The sequence below is a fragment of the Bos indicus genome, chromosome 5 (genome assembly GCF_029378745.1).
Source record: "Bos indicus isolate NIAB-ARS_2022 breed Sahiwal x Tharparkar chromosome 5, NIAB-ARS_B.indTharparkar_mat_pri_1.0, whole genome shotgun sequence".
NCBI classification, from domain to species: domain Eukaryota; kingdom Metazoa; phylum Chordata; class Mammalia; order Artiodactyla; family Bovidae; genus Bos; species Bos indicus.
This window is the reverse complement of record NC_091764.1, coordinates 10295767-10317719: the sequence shown is the minus strand read 5'-3', so window position 1 is coordinate 10317719 and position 21953 is coordinate 10295767. Positions and strand designations below refer to the sequence as shown.

Below are 21953 nucleotides of genomic sequence, written 5' to 3'. Positions count from 1 at the left end.
CCACCATCAGAACAAATAGTATCTTTATGTGAGATGAATAATTATCCTGGACACAGACCTTTTCAACTTCATCAGAGTGTGATGAAAAATTTGACCAGATTCATGAATAGTCAGCAGTTAATCAGATTAAGTAGATCATCTCTCTCATAGATTTGTTCAGATGAAATTAATTAATGTCAGCACAAGCACAATTTAAATTAAACATAACTACTACACTTTAGCCACCTTTGAAAATACCAGTAAGTCAGATTTAGAATGATCATATAAAACTTACCTTGTTCACATGTAGATAAAGAATAATGCTTATTAATTCTGAGTGTGCATAGCTATATTTTCACTTTATATGCTTCCATGACATACAACATAGAAAATGGGTACAGAAGAAAATCAACCTTAAAAATTGCTGGATAATTCTATCACCACAGAGACAACCAAAATTTACCTTATTTTAAAACATAACATCAATCTACATTAATAATCTCTGCTGTTCTCAAATTCTTATGATTTTATGGTTTATATGAAATGATTTGGTAAAATTATGCAAAATCAATAATTCTTGGATATAAAACTTTGTAGTATATCATATCTGTAACTATTATTGTATGATGATTAATCTCAGGGCATAATTTAGTAACCAAGTAAGTGTTCTTAATAATAGATAATAGGCATTTGTAAAAAAAAAAACGCTCTGACTTTTCTTTCTAATGTTAAGTTGCCCTAGGATGTTTATGAAGAATTTAATAACGCTTTAACTAGTAGGCAAAAGTGAAATTAGCTGTATTTTTCAAATTTAGAATTAAAATTATATTTTGGAAATTAAATTTTTAAAAAGTATAGTCATGATATAATAGTCAACTTAGTAGGAAAAAAGCCAAATTTAGCAAAGCATTTAATAGAGCTAAAATATCAACATCTGTTTTTATATTCGAGTATTATAATCTACAGAATACCAAATACTAAAGTGAATTATAAATATTTTAATACATCATCTAGATGTTTGATAATATGAAGAGCTGAAAATGATTGTTATGACTGAAGTAAAGGGAAGCCACAATTAACTGGAAGACAAGGATAGTGTTTCTAAAACTGTACATACATCAGCATGAATGGCAGAATAATGAGAAAGACAAAACATCACACATTAGTCACATAGCCCTTTACGAAAAGAATTAAATTCTCCTGAGTTCTCCAGTTTGCACAATATTCATATTGCCCTTAGTTGCTTATTTCAAACCACAATATAAGTTTGCCTGCTTTCCCTAGAACTGTACTTTTACTGAACGAAAGGACAATGCCTTGTTGATCTTTACCATGCATCAGGTCACAACACATTATGGATATCCAGTACTTACTGGAAAAAATAAAAGGAGGAGTAGATGGATGGGTTAAAAATGTCAACTAGCTGCTATCATGATGCATAGTAAGCATAAACTATACTTACAAGTATTGCTTTTTTGGTTTCAGAGGTCCATTGCAGATTTTGTCTTCATTACCAGGAATCATACACGCATGATCAGCACCTATGATGTAAATTTCTTCACTGCCACTAAACTTTGCCTTTCCCTCTGTACATGGGGGGTTAGGAAAGCCTTCATTTGTAAAATATGGCCTTGGTTTATTAAAGTATGCATCATACCACTTTGTTACATTTCCATCATGCTGAGCTATTTTCAGAAAAAAGAAGAATTATTATAAGTCATATCCAAATGTATTTTCACATTTATAAAAGGCATTTCTATAATTGCATGAGGAAAATCTGGATGCAACATCTTTTACTTTCTGAACCACCAGGGATGATTCAACTGATCTACCTGGATAAGCAGGTAACCCTATCCATCCCATCACACATGAATCCATAGACACTGTTGTGGAGAATGACGTCTCAGAGAAAAAGCATTCTTCAGTCAAGAGTGACTCTTTCCCACCTTCAAAGAAGCTATCAAGACTGCATCCTGCCAAAATCCTACCAGCATATAGAATACATAAATATTTTAAGCACATGTCTTTTAATTTTGGTAAACTATTTAGGCATAAATTAATGATCAGTAAAATTAATGATACTATTGACAATCTACTAAGCTCAAAAGATGTGTAATAATCGCGTCTATTTTATATTACTATTTTTGAATTGAAATATCTTTAGCATTCAGCAGTCCACACTCCACAATTTAACAAGATAACCTGGCATGTGATGATACCTCCTGCTTCTGCTACAAGCACTTGTACATTTTTGATTGGTCCATGGTCATCATTGTAGTAACATATTGGCATTCTGATTGTAATCGTTGTTGAAGTCACAAGAAGTTTTCCTGTGGCATCATAAATAGGGGTTGGTTTGGTCTTTGGTCGTGCTGGAGCTGTAAACATGAAGATGAAATATCACTACCTGTTGATTTTTTGTTCTTAACAGAAAAGAGAAAATCATTTTAAATTCTCCTTTCATGCAGGTAATTTACAGATAAAGTGATGACAAACCTAAACAACATGAAACATTTTTGTTTGGATACAGAAGATATTTGGCAATTATTACCTCCTAATGATATAATTATATATTTGAGACTTGTCTGAGATAATGGAGCCCAGGTGTGATTTTCAGACATCTGATTCCTCTTCATGTATTAAAGAAATTCAAACTATATATACATATATATATATAAAATTTTCACAAATGTATTAAATCATACTATTTTAGTGGTTTTTTTTTTCTGTCACTTCCTTTAGCTGGTTCACTAATTTCTGTTCTAGGCATACCAGGAGCCCTGTCCTCCAACCCCACAATTATCCATACCAAACAACTAGATGATATCCTCTCATTTTTCTTTATGCTCACATAATCATATAAAAATACATAAAGTCATACATAATGGATTTTTCTCACTGATACGTTTTAATGGGGCTCTGTTAAGTATTATAATTACACCACATATTGCTTTTTATTACAATGACTGTGTAAATCTTTTCAAGTCACCAAGTTCTGGGTTAATTCATTCTTCTTAATAACTATATTATATGTCATGGTACAACTGCATCACATTTATTCAATCATTCACCGAGTGATGGGAATTCACTTTTCCTTCAGTCTTTGAACATTTGCTTCACTAATCTGCCTTATATCTTAAGTCTTACTCACTGATTCTTTTATTTCTATAGAATATACTCCCAAGGGCAGGATTTCTGGAGCAAATGATATATGTACTTTTAACTTTAACACATATTTCCAGAATAATTTCTACAAGTGTCATAATTCACATTTTACCATCAATGCATACAAGTATCTTCAAAAATAATACTTGTAGAAGTTCTGCTTGTTTCATCTTAGAGCTCCACACACTAGCTGTTTGAGCATCAGTAAAGTTGCTTAATCAAACTTCAATTCCCATATTTATAAAATCTTTTTTAAAAGCCTTTTAACCACGTCATAATCTTGGCAATATCATTTCCATTTGATAAATGAGGAAAACAGCTTTATGCCACATAGCTGTGAAAGGGAAGTATCAGGACATGAACCAAATCTTTTTGACTCAATTCTTTAGCTCACTCCTCTGAGATGTCAGAGTTATGATGATATTAGATATGCAGGAAGTTTACTGGGGGAAATATTTGTGAAGAATAGGGGAGGAGGGAGCAATAGTAGGTGGCAAGATCACAATTCCGACATGTGTAAATGACGAGAAGGAAGGAAGAAAGGATGTGGCAGGAACAGCCTCCAGGTTCTAGGGAGGCCACTGGGGAGCCCCCGAGACAAGGTTTCTAGTCAGAGGAATCTGTCATTGGATGGTACTGTCCAAATTGATACAATTGTTAATCCAGTGTTACTCCATGTCATTAATAAAATTAGGCATATTACTGGAGAAAAATTCAATTTTTTAGACCCCATCACTGCTACCAGTACTCACCCATCTTCTCTAGATAACTGGTCATGAGTCTATCTGCTCTATGTAAGGTGTGGGAAGTCAGAATTAGACATCTTTACTGGAGGATGAGCAAAGTATCTGAAATGGGAAGTTTTACTAAATATAATGCATCTATTGTTACATGTTGAATATATGAGTAAGTCTGCCACTGAATAACAAATAGTATTACAGTTATATAAATTACCCAATGGTAAAAAAATAAAATTTATCAGCTTCATCTTACAGTGAATATTTCTTATCCTTATCAAAGCAAGTTTCTAGACACTGTGGGTTTTTCAGATTCTCTCTTAACCCTCACAACACGAGGTAGGAACTAGTATTATCTCTATTACACAAGCTTAGAGGTGTTAAGAAACTTGTCTAAGGCCAAACAAGGTAGCAAGTGGCCAACCCAGGATTCAACCTCCGGGACTCGACCCTCGACCAGCCTAAAGATGGCGTTTTAATCACTGTGCTGCCTGTAGTTACCGAAGACTGAGAGAAGATGGTTTTCATTTTAGAAAGAGGATCAGGTGGAATTCTATTGAAGCTCTCTCTCTCTCTCTCTTTTTTTTTTTTAATCTCTCTGCAGGTTTTACACAGGTTTTTAGAGCAGTGACAAAATTGTGTGCCTGTTTTCATTCTTGAGAAGGCGCCCTGAATAACTGAGTGGCCCTAAAGTCCTTTTAATAATCTTCTGTGGGTTTTGTGGAATTTGGTGAGGGAAGGGAGTCTCTAAAGTTTTATATATTTTCTATGAAAAAAAATCCCTGTCAATGATGAACTGATAGATCTACTTTATAGCCAGAATCATAAAGTATGGTAGTTCAGTAAACACCATTTTATTAACTTAGAAGAATCTGACTTTCAAAAAAAGATCAGTCAGAGAATCTACTTAGAACTAGTCAAAGTCCAGTCATGGGCAATTTAAAGAAGTTTTCTTTTCAATAAAATTTAAAAATCATAAAATACAATTATAAAGTTTGTCTCAGCAAAATTTCAATTTAGTGGAAAAGAAATATAGCAGACAGCCTCTGTAATTAACATGGTAATTTGCCTTATGATTTAGGTATTTTAATTATAGCTTTATTAAGCATGTATTACTACTTATTACTTAATGTATACTTACTGTATGTATACACATCATTTAAAAGCTTACCTACATCCATAACTCTAATACAGAATATAAATTATAATTACTTTTAAGACAATAGCATTTCATGGGAAGGCAGTTCATGTACCTTTAATATCCATGGTTATTCTCATTTGAACCTTTGGCCCTGCACCAGCACTATTGATTGCATAAACCTAAAACAAAAAAGCATCTTATTATTTTCAAATTATTGCACAGGTGTATGTATAAGCAATTATGATTATACGTCATTTAAAAATTATTCTATTTTTAAAAAACAATTCATATAGTCTATTATATTTTCTTGCACTCAAATTTATGTAATATATGGAGGAAGAATGTTAGCAGTAAACTAGTTCTTACAACTGATACTATGGTCCTAAGCCCTGAGAACAAAGGCTCAGTGACCTAACAGCCCCTCACAGAGACTAAGAAAGATGTGGCTTCTGTTTGAACCCGTAGGAGGAGAGAGCAGAAGAGTCACTGTGTCTACACTCTCTCATCTACTCTAACATCTGTTCCTTTTCTGTGTAGCTAGGTAACTCCAGCTTTCTTTAAATCCATATTGAAGATTCTCTTTTTTTTTCCTTCTGAGATGAAACCCTATTCCCTCAGCCTCCCAGTTTTCCTGTATTAAATCATCCCTCTGAAAGTTGGCCTCTCTGCCCTGCTTCACCCCTGCCCCTAAGTATCTGACGCTATAACCTGCATAATGCAGCATATACACATAAAGCATTTCTGTTTGTATCTGCAGAGGGTGATTTACACAAATGTGAATCCTTTCAATCAACTTTGTGCTTAGGAAGCTGCAGACACAGGCTCTTTTTTTAATTCACTGTATCTTGCTATATATTAATAAAATAATGACTGTGTTCTTGCCAATTTCATTATATTCAATAAACACAATTCAGAATGCATCTTGACTGGAATTAATAAATTTGTTTCATACATTAGTGGTCCACCCTCCACCCTATGCACAGTTTAGAAGTATTTTGATTGAATTAAAGTAACACATATGATGTGGCAGGTATAGTAAATAAACCAAGCCTATAAAATGTAGCTTAAAAAATATAAAAGGAAATATTTACTGGTGTATGTAAACTTCAAAAAGAAAGTATTTAAAATGAAAAGTGATGCTAAATGTGTTTAATTATTTATATTTCTTTACAACCTAACATTTAAGTGGAATAATACAGTTGGGCAGTGCTTCTCAAGTTGTAGTGAGGAAAGAAGTCACTCACAAACCCTGGAAAATGAAAATCTATAGGTTTTGACTCATTAGGTTAGGACCCATGTGAAAGTTACACATTTCTAGTAAATTCTCAGGTGTTAAGGACAATGAAAATTGCACCTTGCAAATAATCCAAAGATTGATTTTTCTTTAAATTATGAACTAGTCGATTTCCCTGGTGGTACAGTGAATGACAGGCCACACGCCAGAGCAGGGCACATAGGTTTGATGCCTGGTCTGAGAAGATTCTACATGCCACAGGGCAGCTAAGCTGTGCCACAACTACTGAGCCTGGGCTCTAGAGGCTGTGAGCTGCAGCTGCTGACGCTTACACAGCTAGAGCCCGTGCTCTGCAGCAAGAGGAGCCACTGCAATGAGAAGCTCGTGCACTGCAACGAAGACCCACTCATAATTCAAAAATTATGAATTAGTTGTACTTTATTTCTTATTTTTCTTTTATTTTTGAGAGCCAAAACATTTGTTTCCTCCCATCACTATTAATATCCTATATAGAAATTACTATTCCTATTACTGATTTTTCAGATAAGGAAAAAGAGGCACAGATTTGCAGACACTGCCCTGAAAGAACCTAGCAGGGCCAGAATTTGAATCTAGGTCAGTTCCTTCTCTTAACTACCACCTTCTCTCTAACAGATCTTTTAGAATGGGGGTCCATTTAATGGTATGTGTAACAAGAGTCCTAGCAAGTCAGATATACAGTGAGTGGGGGAAATAACACAAATTACTAATGACAGTTTTCTGATATAAAGAGTTTGTTGAAGATTAGTTACTTGACTGTGTAGTTACTTGAGCTACTTGAATGCTTAGGGTGAATTTCAATTCAGTTCAGTTGCTCATTTGTGTCCGACTCTGCGACCCCATGAACCGCGGCATGCCTGGCCTCCCTGTCCATCACCAATGCCCAGAGTTCACCCAAACCCATGTCTATTGAGTCGGTGATGCCATCCAACTATCTCATCCTCTGTCGTCCCCTTCTCCTCCTGCCCTCAATCTTTCCCAGCATCAGGGTCTTTTCATTTTTTTTCTCAGATTTTTTTTAATCATTAATTAATTATTATTATTATTATTTTTTACAATATTGTATTGGTTTTGCCATACATCAACACAATCCCACCACCGGGTGTACATGTGTTCCCCATTCCGTACCCCTCTCCCACCTCCCTCCCTGTACCATCCCTCTGGGTCATCCCAGTGCACCAGCCCCAAGCATCCTGTATCCTGCATCGAACCTGGACTGGCGATTTGTTTCATATATGATATTATACATGTTTCAATGCCATTCTCCCAAATCATCCCACCCTCTCCCTCTCCCACAGACTCCAAAAGACTGTTCTATACATCTGTGTTTCTTTTGCTGTCTCGCATACAGGGTCATCGTTACCGTCTTTCTAAATTCCATATATATGGGTTAGTATACTGTATTGGTGTTTTTCTTTCTGGCTTACTTCACTCTGTATAATAGGCTATGAGTCAGCTCTTCCCATCAGGTGGCCAAAGTATTGGAGTTTTGGCTTTAGCATCAGTCCTTCCAATGAACATCCAGGACTGATCTCCTTTAGGATGGACTGGTTGGATCTCTTTGCAGTCCAAGGGACTCTCAAGAATCTTCTCCAACACCACAGTTCAAAAGCATCAGTTCTTTGGTGCTCAGCTTTCTTATAGTCCAACTCTCACATCCATACATGACCACTGGAAAAACCATAGCCTTGACTAGACAGACCTTTGTTGGCAAAGTAATGTCTCTGCTTTTTAATATGCTGTCTAGGTTGGTTCTCAGAGAAGGCAATGGCAACCCACTCCAGTACTCTTGCCTGGAAAATCCCATGGACAGAGGAGCCTGGTAGGCTGCAGTCCATGGGGTCACAAAGAGTCGGACACGACTGAGTGACTTCCCTTTCACTTTTCACTTTCATGCATTGGAGAAGGAAATGGCAACCCACTCCAGTGTTCTTGCCTGGAGAATCCCAGGGATGGCAGAGCCTGGTGGGCTGCCATCTATGGGGTCACACAGTGTCGGACACGACTGAAGCGACTTAGCAGCAGCAGCAGCTAGGTTGGTTCTATGATGCTTAATAGATTATTTTCTGAATTATATAGTTCTTTTTGAAAATTCCAAGACATGCTATAAAAATAGTGAAAGGGTGAAACAAATTGTATGTGTATTATGTCTGTGTGTATGTATATGAACTCACATATATATTTACTTTCCAAAATGGATAATTTAGAATTAAGATATAAAATGCTTTTAGCAATAGTTGTGTGAAATACATGTGAATTTCAATCATACAAATAGTTATTTCTGCCCTTTGCTTTTGCTATTTCCTTTTCCATTTTCCATTTATAATCACACAGAAACAGTCTCCCTTTAGGCAGAACTATCTATATATCACTGCTCTTTAACTTTTAGTGTTGGTTTTCTTTATGCTTTATTTTTGGATTTCCACTACAACTGTGCACACTTTTCTGTTATTTACATATTTTCACATGACTTTCTGTATTAAAATAGGAAATCAGCAATTCTGTTTCCCCAAATCTTTTTCACTTGGCATGTCTTAAGCAATTCCACCTAGAGATAAGGAAAATGTAGTATTCCATAAGCTGCAGTATTTTTGAATGCTGAGTTTTTCTATCAGTTTTGTAAAACAGAGGAATAATTAGAAACTGTGTACACTTACACTGATGTTGTACGTATGTCCACCTTTTAGCCCTTCTAACATCGCAATGACAGATGTGTCAGTTTTCTGGATGATACTGAGGTTGTGAATCTGGACAGCAGTAGGATCATCTTCTCTGTAAACCAAAGCTTGATACACTTGGATATTTCCATTTGGTTGAGAAGGAGGAAGAAATGTTAACTGAAATTTTGTAACTTCATCTGGTATCTTCTGAAATGTCATGTTGTTAGGTGGATCCTTAGGGACTAAAAGTATTCAGCAGTTAAAATTATTTAAAAATTTGTGTTCGTTTTGATCTCCATATAAAACTGATTTGCTTCAAACTTTTCTCAAATTTCTCTTTACAAAGAGTATTACACAAATCATGTAATTATGAAAAGCAAAATGGCTGGTTCATTATAGAATCACTGACATTTATAGATCACAGAAACCATAACAGTGATCCAATTTATTTGCTTATATATTTAGCCTTTTATATGTATGTGTCTTACACAGAATGAACTCCTATGACACTGAACTTAAAAATAATGTAGACTCACAGGAAGTTGCAAAAATCGTACATTCAATTCCCTGTTACCTTCCCCCAGCTTTCCCCAGTGGTGACATCTCATATAACTGTAGTTAAATATCAAACCTGGAAACAGAACTGGCACAATCATATTAACTTGACTATAGGTCTTATTCAATTTTCACCATTTTTCATGCTTTCCTGTATTTTTGTATGGTTCTATGCAATTTAATTCCATGTATAGACTACTGTAACCGTCACCAGAAACAAGATACAAAACTCTTCCGTCACCGTAAAGAAAAGTCCTCTTGCTCTCCCCTTATATTAGCACTCCGTGACTCCTCGACACTGGTCAGTCTCCACCTGCATAGTTTTATTAGTTGCCAAAGACAACAGCACAATGACCTTGAGATCAGAGCTGCTGCGTATAGCAACAGTTTATTCTGTCTTCATTGCTGAGTAGTGTTCCACTGTACTAGAATTTGTTTAATCATAAAAGCATTTGGGTTGTTTCCAGTTATTTTGTCGTTATTCCTAATAAGCCTGTTAACATTCATATAAAGATATTTGTATGAACATTAAGTTTTCAATTGTCTGTGATAGCTGCCTAAGATTGTAACTTGTGGATCTATCATGAGTGCATGTTCAGTTTTACAGATTACCAAAATATTTTTATATTGTATCAGTAGTTATACCCTTTTATATTCCCACTAGCAATGTATGACAGATACAGTCTTTTTGGACTTTTTCCAGCATTTGGTATTATTACTATTTTAAAAATTATTTTTTCTGTTCTAGTAGATGCATACTGATGTATCATTGTGGTTTTAATTTACATTTTCTTAACAGATAGTAGTGTTGAAAAAACATATCTTGAGTTTATTTGCCAATCATATTTCCTCTCTGGTGAAATATCAGTTCATGTTCTTTGTCAGTTTTCTTTTCATTTTTTTGGCCATGTGGCATGTGGGGTCTTAGTTCCCTGACCAGGGATTGAACCCATGCACCCAGCAGTGGCAGCTTGGAGTCCTAAATACTGAACTGCCAGGGAAGTCCCCTCTGCAATTGTCTGATTAGATTCTTTTTAAGTGTTGAATTTTAATATTTCTTTATATATTCTAGATATTCCTGTTTATTTTTGATAAATAAAAGTTGCCCTAACATATAACTAGCCAAATATCAATAAATTGTTATGAAAAATAACACAGGATAAAATTATTTTATAAATGTGAGAACTAGTTCTTATCAAACTATATAATTAGTATTTTTTACACATGTATGCCTGTGGCGGATTCATTTTGATATTTGGCAAAACTAATACAATTATGTAAAGTTTAAAAATAAAATAAAATTTCAAAGAAAAAAAAAATAAAATTTAATGGTTGCATGAACATATTTATTTTAATCACATTGAAATGTATATATTCTTCCATTCTAGGTAACAAATTTCCATGAAGAAGGCTGTTCATATTTGACTATGAATAGCTCAGATATTCATATACACTTGTAGAGATATCTAGAGATAGTTCCCTATGGCAAGCAAAACATAAGTAAATAAATAGAAAAAAAGAGAGAAGCAGATAAATATGTTATTGTGCAAATATCACAATGTGAAGAAATGCATAGCTGATATAAAGGTTAAATTGGTTCAACACACATTTTCACAATTGCTATTATCCATTTTTATGATATATAAGAATATATATATTTCTTTTTATGAAAGATGATTTCCTAAAATTAGGATCAGCTTTAAAGTTGAATACATGAAAAAATTATCTGAGTGTTAGAAAGAACTTCCTATCCTCCAGATATCTTTGTTTTCATATCTAAAATCTATTCTTAGAGGTTTAATAAAAATTTATGAAACTACAATATCCTTGGAAAAGGTGTCACATTAAGATTGTTGATCAAAGTTTTAGGGTATGAACATGAACAAGTTTAGCAGCAACTTTTCTCACAGATGGGCAGGATAAGGGAGAAGTACAAAAAGTAAAATAAGTACCTGAACTATACATGGCAATTAAATGGAAACAAGTAGAATTTTATGGTGCTGAGGATAAGATGTACCTTTCAATTTAGAATGGTAAGTAAGTCTATAGATAATAAAATATACAGCATAATGAAAAGACTAATTTTTTTTTTTACCTCCTATACTTACCTTACAGATAGCAACAAATAAACTATAGCAACACATCCTTCATGTGCTCTTTCCAGAGATATATCTGCTGGCAAAGAACATCAGGAGTCTGAAGGAGGATGGGGCAAGCGAGTTCTGGGAAGTTGACTTTCCACAGTAATTTCTCACAGGTTACAATCTTACTATCCACTCAGACCCTGTTCATACCAACTTGAGGCAATCTGTACAGATTCTGACATTAATCCTTAGATTATATAATAAAACATGCCACTTGACTAAGTGAAGAGAACAGAAATGGTAAACATAGCTAGGGGGTTAATTGGCTCTTCTGTCCATAGGATTCTCCAGGCAAGAATACTGAAGTAGGTTGCCATGCCTTCCTCCAGGGGATCTTCCCGACCCAGGGATTAAAACCAAACCCATGTCTCTCACGTCTCCTGCATTGGCAAGCATGTTCTTGGCACCTGGAAAGCCCAGATAATTTAATAATAGAGTGGTGGTGGTTTAGTCGCTAAGTCGTGTCTGACTCTTGCAACCCCATGGACAGTAGCCTGGGCCAGCCTCCTCTGTCCTTGGGATTCTCCAGGCAAGAATACTGAAGTGGGTTGCCATTTCCTTCTCCAGGGGATCTTCCCAACCCTGGGTCTCCTGCATTGCAGGCAGATTCTTTACTGACTGAGCCCTCAATAATAGAGTATCATTATTTTAATGTACATTTAAACAATGGGACATAAATAATTAAAACAGAATTTAAGGTGAAGATTTATTGGCTATAAACAGTTGGAAAAATCATTTCTTAGGCAAGGTTGTCCAACTTTTAAAATACTTAGTGTTGAAATAAACACACAAAAAATACATTTGGATACCTTATTATGAACTAATTTATTTCTGTATTTACAAGTATTGACTATACTACGTAATTCCATTTTGCCTCAAAAATACAAATAGAAAGCTTCACTTTTGTCAGCCCCCGTGAGTCATTGAATTTTATGCTTATATGCTTAAAATTTTCTTGTAACACATATGCTTTGTAGGGTAGAGTGTGAGAAACTGTAAGAAAGACACTTAGTCAATTTTTAGCAATGATGAAAAATATACCTTACCTGATTCTAAAGTGGTAACAATTATTTCAGCACTTGACTTTCCGTCCACATATGCAGCACTGATATTTCCAGTGAATGCGGTGATCACCACGGAATACCTTGTGAAGATTTCCAAATCTTTAACTTCTATGGTTTTATTTTCTTCATTTGACTTGATTAAGGAAATATTAAATTCATCACTATCTACCTATAAGAAAAAAATAGCTAATACAGGAAGCAGCACTTGAGTTACAAATCACTAAAATATTAATAGAAAGCTACAACTGGTATATCTTTCTAGGCAAGATTTAAAATTTCTTTTATTTACAGTCAGATGGTCCTGGGAAATCCAAAGTGCTACTTTAAGAGTCTACTACCTAGCAGTTATTTCAACAGTTGAAAGTAAAAGAAAAAAATCAACCACAATAATCAGAAAAAGCAAAAACCATCTCTGTAGTCAATGAAACTTCTACTCCAGTGTTTTACAGAGGAATGAATTTAGTCATCAAGGGTTCAGATCCCAACCTGGTCACTTAGCAACTTCCATTCTATAAGTCATTTATGCCCTGTGTTTAACTTTCTATGTATGTAAGATCAGGGTGATAATATCTAAATAATTATAGTATTTTGATGATTTAGAAAAAAACTGATCTGAAGTAGTTAGCAAAGAAATTTGTGGTTTTTTTTTTTTTTATCATGACCCACAAAAGTGAAACACATTTGGCAACATAATGTCCATACACATTCAGGATGTATGTGTGTGAATGTGTATTCTTTATAACTGCAAACTGCTTTTCAGAAATACAACTTCTAAAATGCACTTTGATATTTTCTGCTCTTTTAAATTTTATTCCGATTCATTTTTAAAATGGTGGTCATAACTGAAGTTTGAAAACCTGATCTAGCACCATGCATGGTACTAAATAAGGAATCAATTAATATAGATGCAATTATTAAATGTGTACAAATGAGTATGCTTAGGTATAATAAATACAGTTGTACTATTTATTAAAACAGTCTGTCTTTGATAGAGAATCTGGCCTACTCACTGTAGGGACTAAACATAGCTAACGTATCTAGCACTGAAGAGAAGGACTTTTCCTGAGATGAACAAATAATTCAAAATCCCCTTATGCCTGCTTCTATCAGGTACTTGACTTGAAACACTTAAAAATAAGTTGGATACACTGTCCTCACTAACAAGTTCATTTTCAACTTGAACCTTTCTTATAACTTTGAAAGATGTATTTTTGTTCAATATGTTCAATTTTGTTCAATTTGTTCAAATTCTCTTTTCTAAGTTTCTTAACTGAAAAAGATATTGCTATAAGAAGCACAGGAAAAGCAGATACAATATCAGTATTGAAAAAAAAAATCAAACAGATCGAACCATCTTGAGAGAGAGCAGTAGGGGAAGATACTCCACTGGCAGGAAAACAGATCAGCGTAGGAATCCAACTGATCAGCTTCATGTATCCTTGCGCAGAAAGTGTGTGTTTAATTGGTTGTCAACATTTAAATATCACATACAAATCAGGCTTTTTAAAGTTCCCCTAAGACTAGACTTAAATGTATGCTAGCTAACAATTATCTAAAGATGAATGATGGGTAACTCTTATAACGGGGTAGGGGTCTCCAGCTCATCACTGCTCACCACTTAGCTTCACGTTCCTTAGCTGACTACTAGAGCTATTTCAGTTCTGATTTTATAGAGTTGGGCTGAATTTCTCAAGATTCCATAGCTGCTTGGTAACTGCGATAGGATTTGATCTGAGGTCTTTGAAGAGTTCAGACCTTAGCAGCTGATGCTGCTAAGTCGCTTCAGTCGTGTCCGACTCTGTGTGACCCCATAGACGGCAGCCCACCAGGCTCCCCCATCCCTGGGATTCTCCAGGCAAGAACACTGGAGTGGGTTGCCATTTTCTTCTCCAATGCATGAAAGTGAAAAGTGAAAGTGAAGTCGCTCAGTCGTGTCCGACTCTGTGTGACCCCATAGACGGCAGCCTACCAGGCTCCTCCATCCATGGGATTTTCCAGGCAAGAGTACTGGAGTGGGGTGCCATTGCCTTCTCCGTCAGACCTCTCTACACTACCAGAAGGTCATGAGACCTGATCTTATAAAGTAAAATTAAATTATTCCAATGCCTTCATTAAAAAATGGTAACAGATCACAGTTAGTAAAGTAGGAAATAAAATGCATGTGATGTACCATATCTTATAAAATATATAGTAAAATTCCAAAAGAATACTGTGCCCTCAAAAAGCAGCACATACAAAAATTCATTTTCTGTCTTCACTAAGCCTACTAAATTTAACCTTCTCTGTACAGTCTCCTCTGTATATTATGTACCCTATAACAGAAACTTTAATTGTAACATTATATTCCAAAAAGACTGGCTACCTCATACTCTAGAATTATCTATATTCTGGTGTTCTAGACTGTGAGTTACTTGGAAGCAGAACTTTACGTTTTCCATCTTTGTCTTGGTGGAAAGAAGCTACTAAGTATTTGGTAAGTTAAAAAAATAAAAGGAACATAAAACTCTTAGAGGAAAACACAGGCAGAACACTCTATGACATAAATCACAGCAAGACCCTCTATGATCCACCTCCTAGAGTAATGGAAATAAAAACAAAAATAAACAAGTGGGACCTAATTACACTTACAAGCTTTTGCACAACAAAGGACACTATAAAAAGGATAAAAAGACAACCCTCAGAATGGAAGAAAATAATAGCAAATGAAACAACTGACAAAGGATTAATTTCCAAAATATACAAACAGCTCATTCAAGTCAATACCAGAAAAACAAACAACTCAATCAAAAAGTAGGAAAAAGGCCTAAACAGACATTTCTCCAAAGAAGACATACAGATGTGTAACAAACACATGAAAAGATGCTCAGCATCACTCATTATTAGAGAAATGCAAATAAAAACTACAATGAGATATCACCTTACACCGGTCAGAATGCCATCATCAAAAAAGTCTACAAACAGTAAATGCTGGAGAGGGTGTGGAGAAAAAGGAACCCTCTTGCACTGTTGGTGGGAATGTAAATTGATACAGCCAGTATGGAAGATGGTATGGAGATTCCTTAAAAAACTAGGAATAAAACCACCATATGACCCAGCAATCCCACTCCTAGGCATATACCCTGAGGAACTCAAAATTGAAAAAGACACATGTACTCCAATGTTCATTGCAGCACTACTTACAATTGCTAGAACAAGAAAGCAACCTAGATGTCCACTGACAGATGAATGGATAAAGGAGCTGTGGTACATGTACTCAACGGAATATTACTCAGTCATAAAATGGCATGCATTTGAGTCCGTTCTAATGAGGTGGATGAACCTAGAGCCTATTATACAGTGAAGTAAGTCAGAAAGAGAAAAACAAATACCGTATACTAACGCATATATATGGAGTCTAGAAAGATGGTACTGATGAAATTATTTGCAGGGCAGCAATGGAGATATAGACACAGAGAACAGACTTACAGACTCGGCGGAGGGGGTGGGGGAGGAAGGAGAGGGTGGGATGTATGGAGAGAGTAACATGGAAGATTACATCACCATATGTAAAATAGACAGCCAACTGGAATCTGCTGTATGGCTCAGGGAACTCAAACCAGGGCTCTGTATCAACCTAGAGGGGTGGGATGGGAAGGGAGATGGGAGGGAGGTTCAAGAGGGAGGGGATATGTGTATACCTATGGCTGATTTATGTAGATGTTTGGCAGAAAACACAATTCTGTAAAGCAATTATCTTTCAATTAAATAATAAATTTAAAATAAAAGGAACAACAAAAGGCCAGAAAATGCAATTCCCAGTAGAATCATCCCAGGTGATATCTGAGCCCATATATCTTTATTGTGCTGTGCTTAGTCACTCAATCCTGTCCAACTCTTTGTGACCCCATGGACTGTAGCCCGCCAGGTTCCTCTGTCCCTGGGGATTTTCCAGGCAAGAATACTGGAGTGGGTTGCCATGCCCTTCTCCAGGGGATCTTCCCGAACCAGGGATCGAACCCAGGTCTCCTGCATTACAGGTGGATTCTTTACCACCTGAGCCACCAGGGAAGCCCATATGTCTTTATTAAAGAGTGTCAATTTTTGCTTCAAGTCTTTTAAGGGAAGAGCAATATGCCCTTGTGGCTGGTATTTGGCAGAGGCCAGGGTGCAGCATAAATCTTAAATTCAAGGGCACGTATTCTTTGGCCTGGGAGCCAATGACTTCTGGGCTTCTCAGGTGGTACTAGTGGTAAAGAACCCGCCTGCCAGTGTAGGAGCCATAAAAGATGTGCGTTTGACCCAGGACCCAGCACAGTGCTGGCATCTGAATGTATTTAAAGTTGTACTGGAAGTTTGAGATTGACATGTACAGATTACTATATTTAAAATAGATAACCAACAAGGACCTACTATACAGCACAGGGAACTCCAGTCAATATTCTATAATAATCTAAATGGGAAAATGATTTGAAAAAGAACAGGTACATTATATGGATAACTGAAACACTTTGCTATATCCCTGAAGCTAACACAACATTATTAATCAACTATGCTCCAATATAAAACAAAATTTTAAAAAATAAACTAGAAGTGTGTTGAAAGAATGAAGGGAAGACCGCTTTAGTTCCAAGAATCCTAGGGAAACTGTGAAGTGTTAGAATCTATCTGAATTTTTGCTGTCTTTGATCCAAATGTGTTTTGGTGAGCACATATTTCAATTTGGCAGATTTTATTTGCTTTTTTGATAGTTTTTCCTATTTCCATCACACTATTGTGCTGGTTTTAGCCAGGTCTTAACTGTTTGAGAAGTTTTTTTTTTTTTTTTTTTTATCATCTCTGTGCCTCAGTTCTCCTATACGCAAAAGTAAGATTATAATACTTACATCAAAATGTTATAAGATACAATAATACAATGCATATGAAGAGGCTAATATGTAGCTGAAACGAACTAAGCAATTACAATAGTTATCTTTCCATCCTTCTCTCTTTCCCTTACTCAGTTTTAATCTCAGTAAGAATACTGAGAGAATTAGATGATAAATCACCTTTTTTTAAATGGTTTACTTTTCCCTCCTTTCAACACAACCAAACTCCATGAGAGAGCTATTTTCCCTAATAAAGTATCTTCTAGTTAATAGAGCACAGTGTTAACATTTTATAATTTGCTTTTAATGATATTCCTGGAGCATTTGTCATTCATGTTGATTGTTTTTGGCTAATTATGAACTAAAAGTCTTCACAAATGTGCTCTAAAAAAGGAGGATCATAAACTGAAGACTGGGAGAAAAAAATGTACCAATAATCCTTTAAGTTTTCCTTTAATCATGACGGGTCTTTTGAGATAGAATTATTTCCACTTAAGAAATAATATAAAAGCATTTTAAAAAATCATAAAAGTTAAAGAAAAGATGAATAAATACAGCAAGAGGAGGAGGAGAATTCACCATGGATTGCCTAATTTAATGCTTCAGACGCCACCAGAAGGGATTGCTCTTCAGCTCCAGTAAAACCCAAGCAGGATGCCAGGAGAAATTTCCAATTCTAACCCTAGCTAACAACTCTGCATTATTCACACTGTGGAGCACCCTGCTGTAGGCAAGAGGCTTGACTCCCATGCTTGCGTTTCCTACTGTCTGAATGGCTACTCCAATTCAGTGTTTTCAGGTCCCTTTTACTCAAATGTTTGTATTCCCCAGGACACTTTCTTCAGGTTAGTCCTTACAGAAGAGTTTCTTACCCTAAATGTTTCATAGTTAATCTCATCTATTCATATTATTTCATCCATCCAATACCAACGCTTCCCAAATCTGGAAATACAAACTTCCTCTCCTGAGCTACAGATCCATGAATGATCCTGTCAATGGGCATCTTCACCTGGGGACTCCCAGGCATCTTAGCACATCTAGTTCTGAATCCATGCCTTTTCTCTACAAATCCATTCCTCCTCACAAGTTTCCAAATCATATCTCTTAAAAAGTCACCCTTGATTTTTATTTTCACTCACCATCCATGGATTTTTTTCCTCCAGATCCTGCATATTTAAATTATTTTTTTATTCTGTTACCCTCACTCATTTCCTTTTCTTGCCCAGTTTTACTCTTATGGTTTCCTGCCTCCTTTAATTTTGTACCCCCAGGACTGGTCTAAAACTATGCTTTACAATGTGATCATACTGATTCTGTAAAATAGAAATCTGTATCCCAACACTGCTTTATTTCCACAATTGGCACCCCACTGAACTTACCATGACCCACACTCCACAATAGGTTTTAAGTCGGCCCCCGAATCAAGCCTCATCTCTCAGGCCTTTTCTTTTCAAATGTTCCATTAAGGATGCCCTAACTACTTGCTTTTTCTTGAATGAAGCTAACTTTTTACACTTATATTTACACTACCTTTCCATGTTCTGCTTCAATCATTTTCAAAGTTAAGCCCTGATACTGTCTTATTTTGGAGCTATGTCTCCTAATGCCTTGGCCGTTCTTTTGTATTTTAAGTTCTTTTTCACTGTATTTTAAACCGATATATTACTGTCAACTTGAACTTAACCTCATTTATCTATATCATCTATACCCTGAAGATAAATAACAATAAGCTTGATGACAATATTTTGTTTGCACTTCTTGAATATTTACTAGGTATCAGGCAATGTTTTAAGTTATTTATGTATGTTGACTAACTTAGTCCTCACAAAAATGCTGTACCCTGGGTAGTATTATCTATCTTTATTTTACAGATGTGGACACAAACATAAACAAGTAAAGGAAGCTGCCTAAGGTCTAACAGAGCTAAGAGTAAAATTCAGTCTGGTTGCAAAACCTGGATTCCTAACCATGCTCTATACTGCCTTTCAGAGAAGACAAGACAGGTCTTACTGATTTGACGTCTATCAAATAGAAGGTTGGTCCGGTAATGACAGTAGGTTCACTCCAGCTGATGTTGATGCTGAAAGGTGATGTTGCTACTACATGCACATTTTCAGGAGGACCGTCTGGAGCTACGAAAATAGAAAAAATTCAGTTACCTTTCTACATTTCAGCTAGTATTTGCCACAATATGACGACAGAAAAAAACAAAAGAAGGATAATGATAATGAATTATATATTATAGTTCACAGCATACTAAAATGCATTGCCAGATCAAAAGATGTAATTCCTTTAAAAATAATTACTATACATAAAGAACTTCCACGTGAGAAATTACTGATCATAAATACATGATTTTTAATCTCAAAACAACATTTTGAAAAGAAAGCATTACTAATTGCTAAAATCTATTTGAATAAATAAAGTTTTATTTTTAAATAGCCTAATAATGTTGTTTTAAGAAACTTGCAGGAATGCATTTGACTACAGAAAAATGCAACTTGTTCAAGTGAATTATATTTAAAATGTATTTTCTTACAAATGTAAGTTGGACTGGTTTATTGTCTTCACTGAGGGGATAACATAGGAAATAGGTTATACAACTGATCTTATCATTACAAATGTAAATATTTCCTGAATTCATTTTGATTCCAAACAAATTCTTTAATTTGTCCTACTTTTAATATTACTGTCTTCATCAGGAGTGCAGAACAAGGGATAACATTTTAATGAGTTGACTGCTGAAAACTCTTGTTTAAATTTTAATTTGTGAAACGACTAGGAACTACAAGAGTTCTCAGTTTGTTAAGAAGGAATTAGTCACAGTTAGTTTGACATAGACATTAACCTAGAAACACTGCTGTACACATCTCTCTCCTAGTATGGCTCCTCGTCAATACTAGGGAGATGAGTATTTCCCAGCACTTCTGATTTTTAAATCGACATAAACAGACATTACTGAACAATATCATTCCTTAGATCCTGAGAAGGCGTAAAGAAGAAGATAAAATATTCCCTTCCTGAAATAAATTTGTAACAGCAACAAGCTGTATAATCTTGGTCCAACAACAAAACCCCTGGACCTCGGTGTCCTCTTCATATGCAGATTCCACAGTGCTTTAAAAAGAGTTACAAGCCAGTGAGCACAAAATGTGCGAAAGTAGCCCGTTAGCGTCTGGTCCTTTTTGTCAATTAATACAAAATATTATCACAAAGGGCAAAGGAAAGATAAGAACTAATTAGAAATACAAATAATCTGCTCTGAGAGGGCAGAGGACACTGTGGTGAGTACAGAAGGGCAGGGAGTCAAGGTAAAGTTGCAGAGATGGGGATTGAAGGGACTTTGAAACATGAGAAGGATTTCAATAATCAGAAGGGCAGGCTCAGGGGCACTTCTTTGCTAAGAGGGTCATAATAAAGCCACAAAGATATAAACAATGGGGTCCACAGACAGATAGAATTTTACTTCTGCAGCATGGCTTTCCATGGTAATCTTATGTTTATTATTCTATACACTGAAAAATATTACTCTAGGAAGGGGTCCACACACTTCACCAGACTGTCAAAGGAACCCACGGTGCAAAAACATTTCAGAATCCCTATATTCAAGGAATAGAGGTATCACAGAAAGACCAGTGTTCATGAAGGGGCGGGGTAGGGAGCAAGCCAACTAGTCACTGGGGAACTAAGTTAGGCAGCACTCGATTATGTTAAAGGGTTTGACGTTCACTCTTTAAACAATGGGATGTCACTGAAAGCTTTGAAAAGGCAAGTACTTTTCTAATGATTTAGGAGGAAATCTCAGGCAGCTATGAAAAAGATAAGTGCTCTGAAGCAGTGAGTTCAGACAGGTTATTTCCAAAACGTCAGGTAAGATCTGATGAGAGCCGAAAGTAGAAGAGCGACAGTAGGTAGAGAAAGGAGGAGATGAACCCCAGAGTCCTGAGAAAATTTAACAAAAAGAACTTAAGGGCTGACTAGCTGTGAGACAGAGGGTGTAGTAAAAAGCTAATTCATGTATTAATACTGGGGGAGGGCTGATAGAATTCACAACAGCACCTTCAAGAACAGATACTAGTTTTGATAGGGATAAGACCTTGGCAGGGGATGCTAAATTTGCATCTGTACTCATTAAGCCTGAGATACTCACAAGGATTGAGATGCCTACCTGGCAACTGTAAAACGGAGTCTAGAACATGGGAGATGGGACCAAGATGAAAAGAGTTTGTTAACAAATTAAAAGTAATTCCTTACAAATTGAGATAGTATCAGTATGGCAAGTATATCTGGTTCAGGTGACTCACGGGCTCTGAAGAAAGCCAGAAGGTTTATTTCAACACTGCTGCTGCTAAGTCACTTCAGTCGTGTCTGACTCTGTGTGACCCCATAGA

The 21953-nt window shown here is 35.8% G+C and overlaps 1 protein-coding gene across 1 annotated transcript in view; it reads right to left on the bottom strand.

Annotated features, from left to right (window-relative positions):
- Positions 1-21953, bottom strand: part of PTPRQ (protein tyrosine phosphatase receptor type Q) — a 234588-nt gene that overhangs the window by 67465 nt on the left and 145170 nt on the right. The window contains exons 27-32 of the mRNA XM_070788855.1: positions 19573-19694; positions 12701-12887; positions 8953-9197; positions 5135-5201; positions 2199-2357; positions 1442-1664 (exon numbers count right to left, since the gene is read on the bottom strand). Of these exons, the coding sequence (XP_070644956.1) occupies positions 1442-1664; positions 2199-2357; positions 5135-5201; positions 8953-9197; positions 12701-12887; positions 19573-19694 (1003 nt within the window). The remainder of the gene's footprint in view (positions 1-1441; positions 1665-2198; positions 2358-5134; positions 5202-8952; positions 9198-12700; positions 12888-19572; positions 19695-21953) is intronic.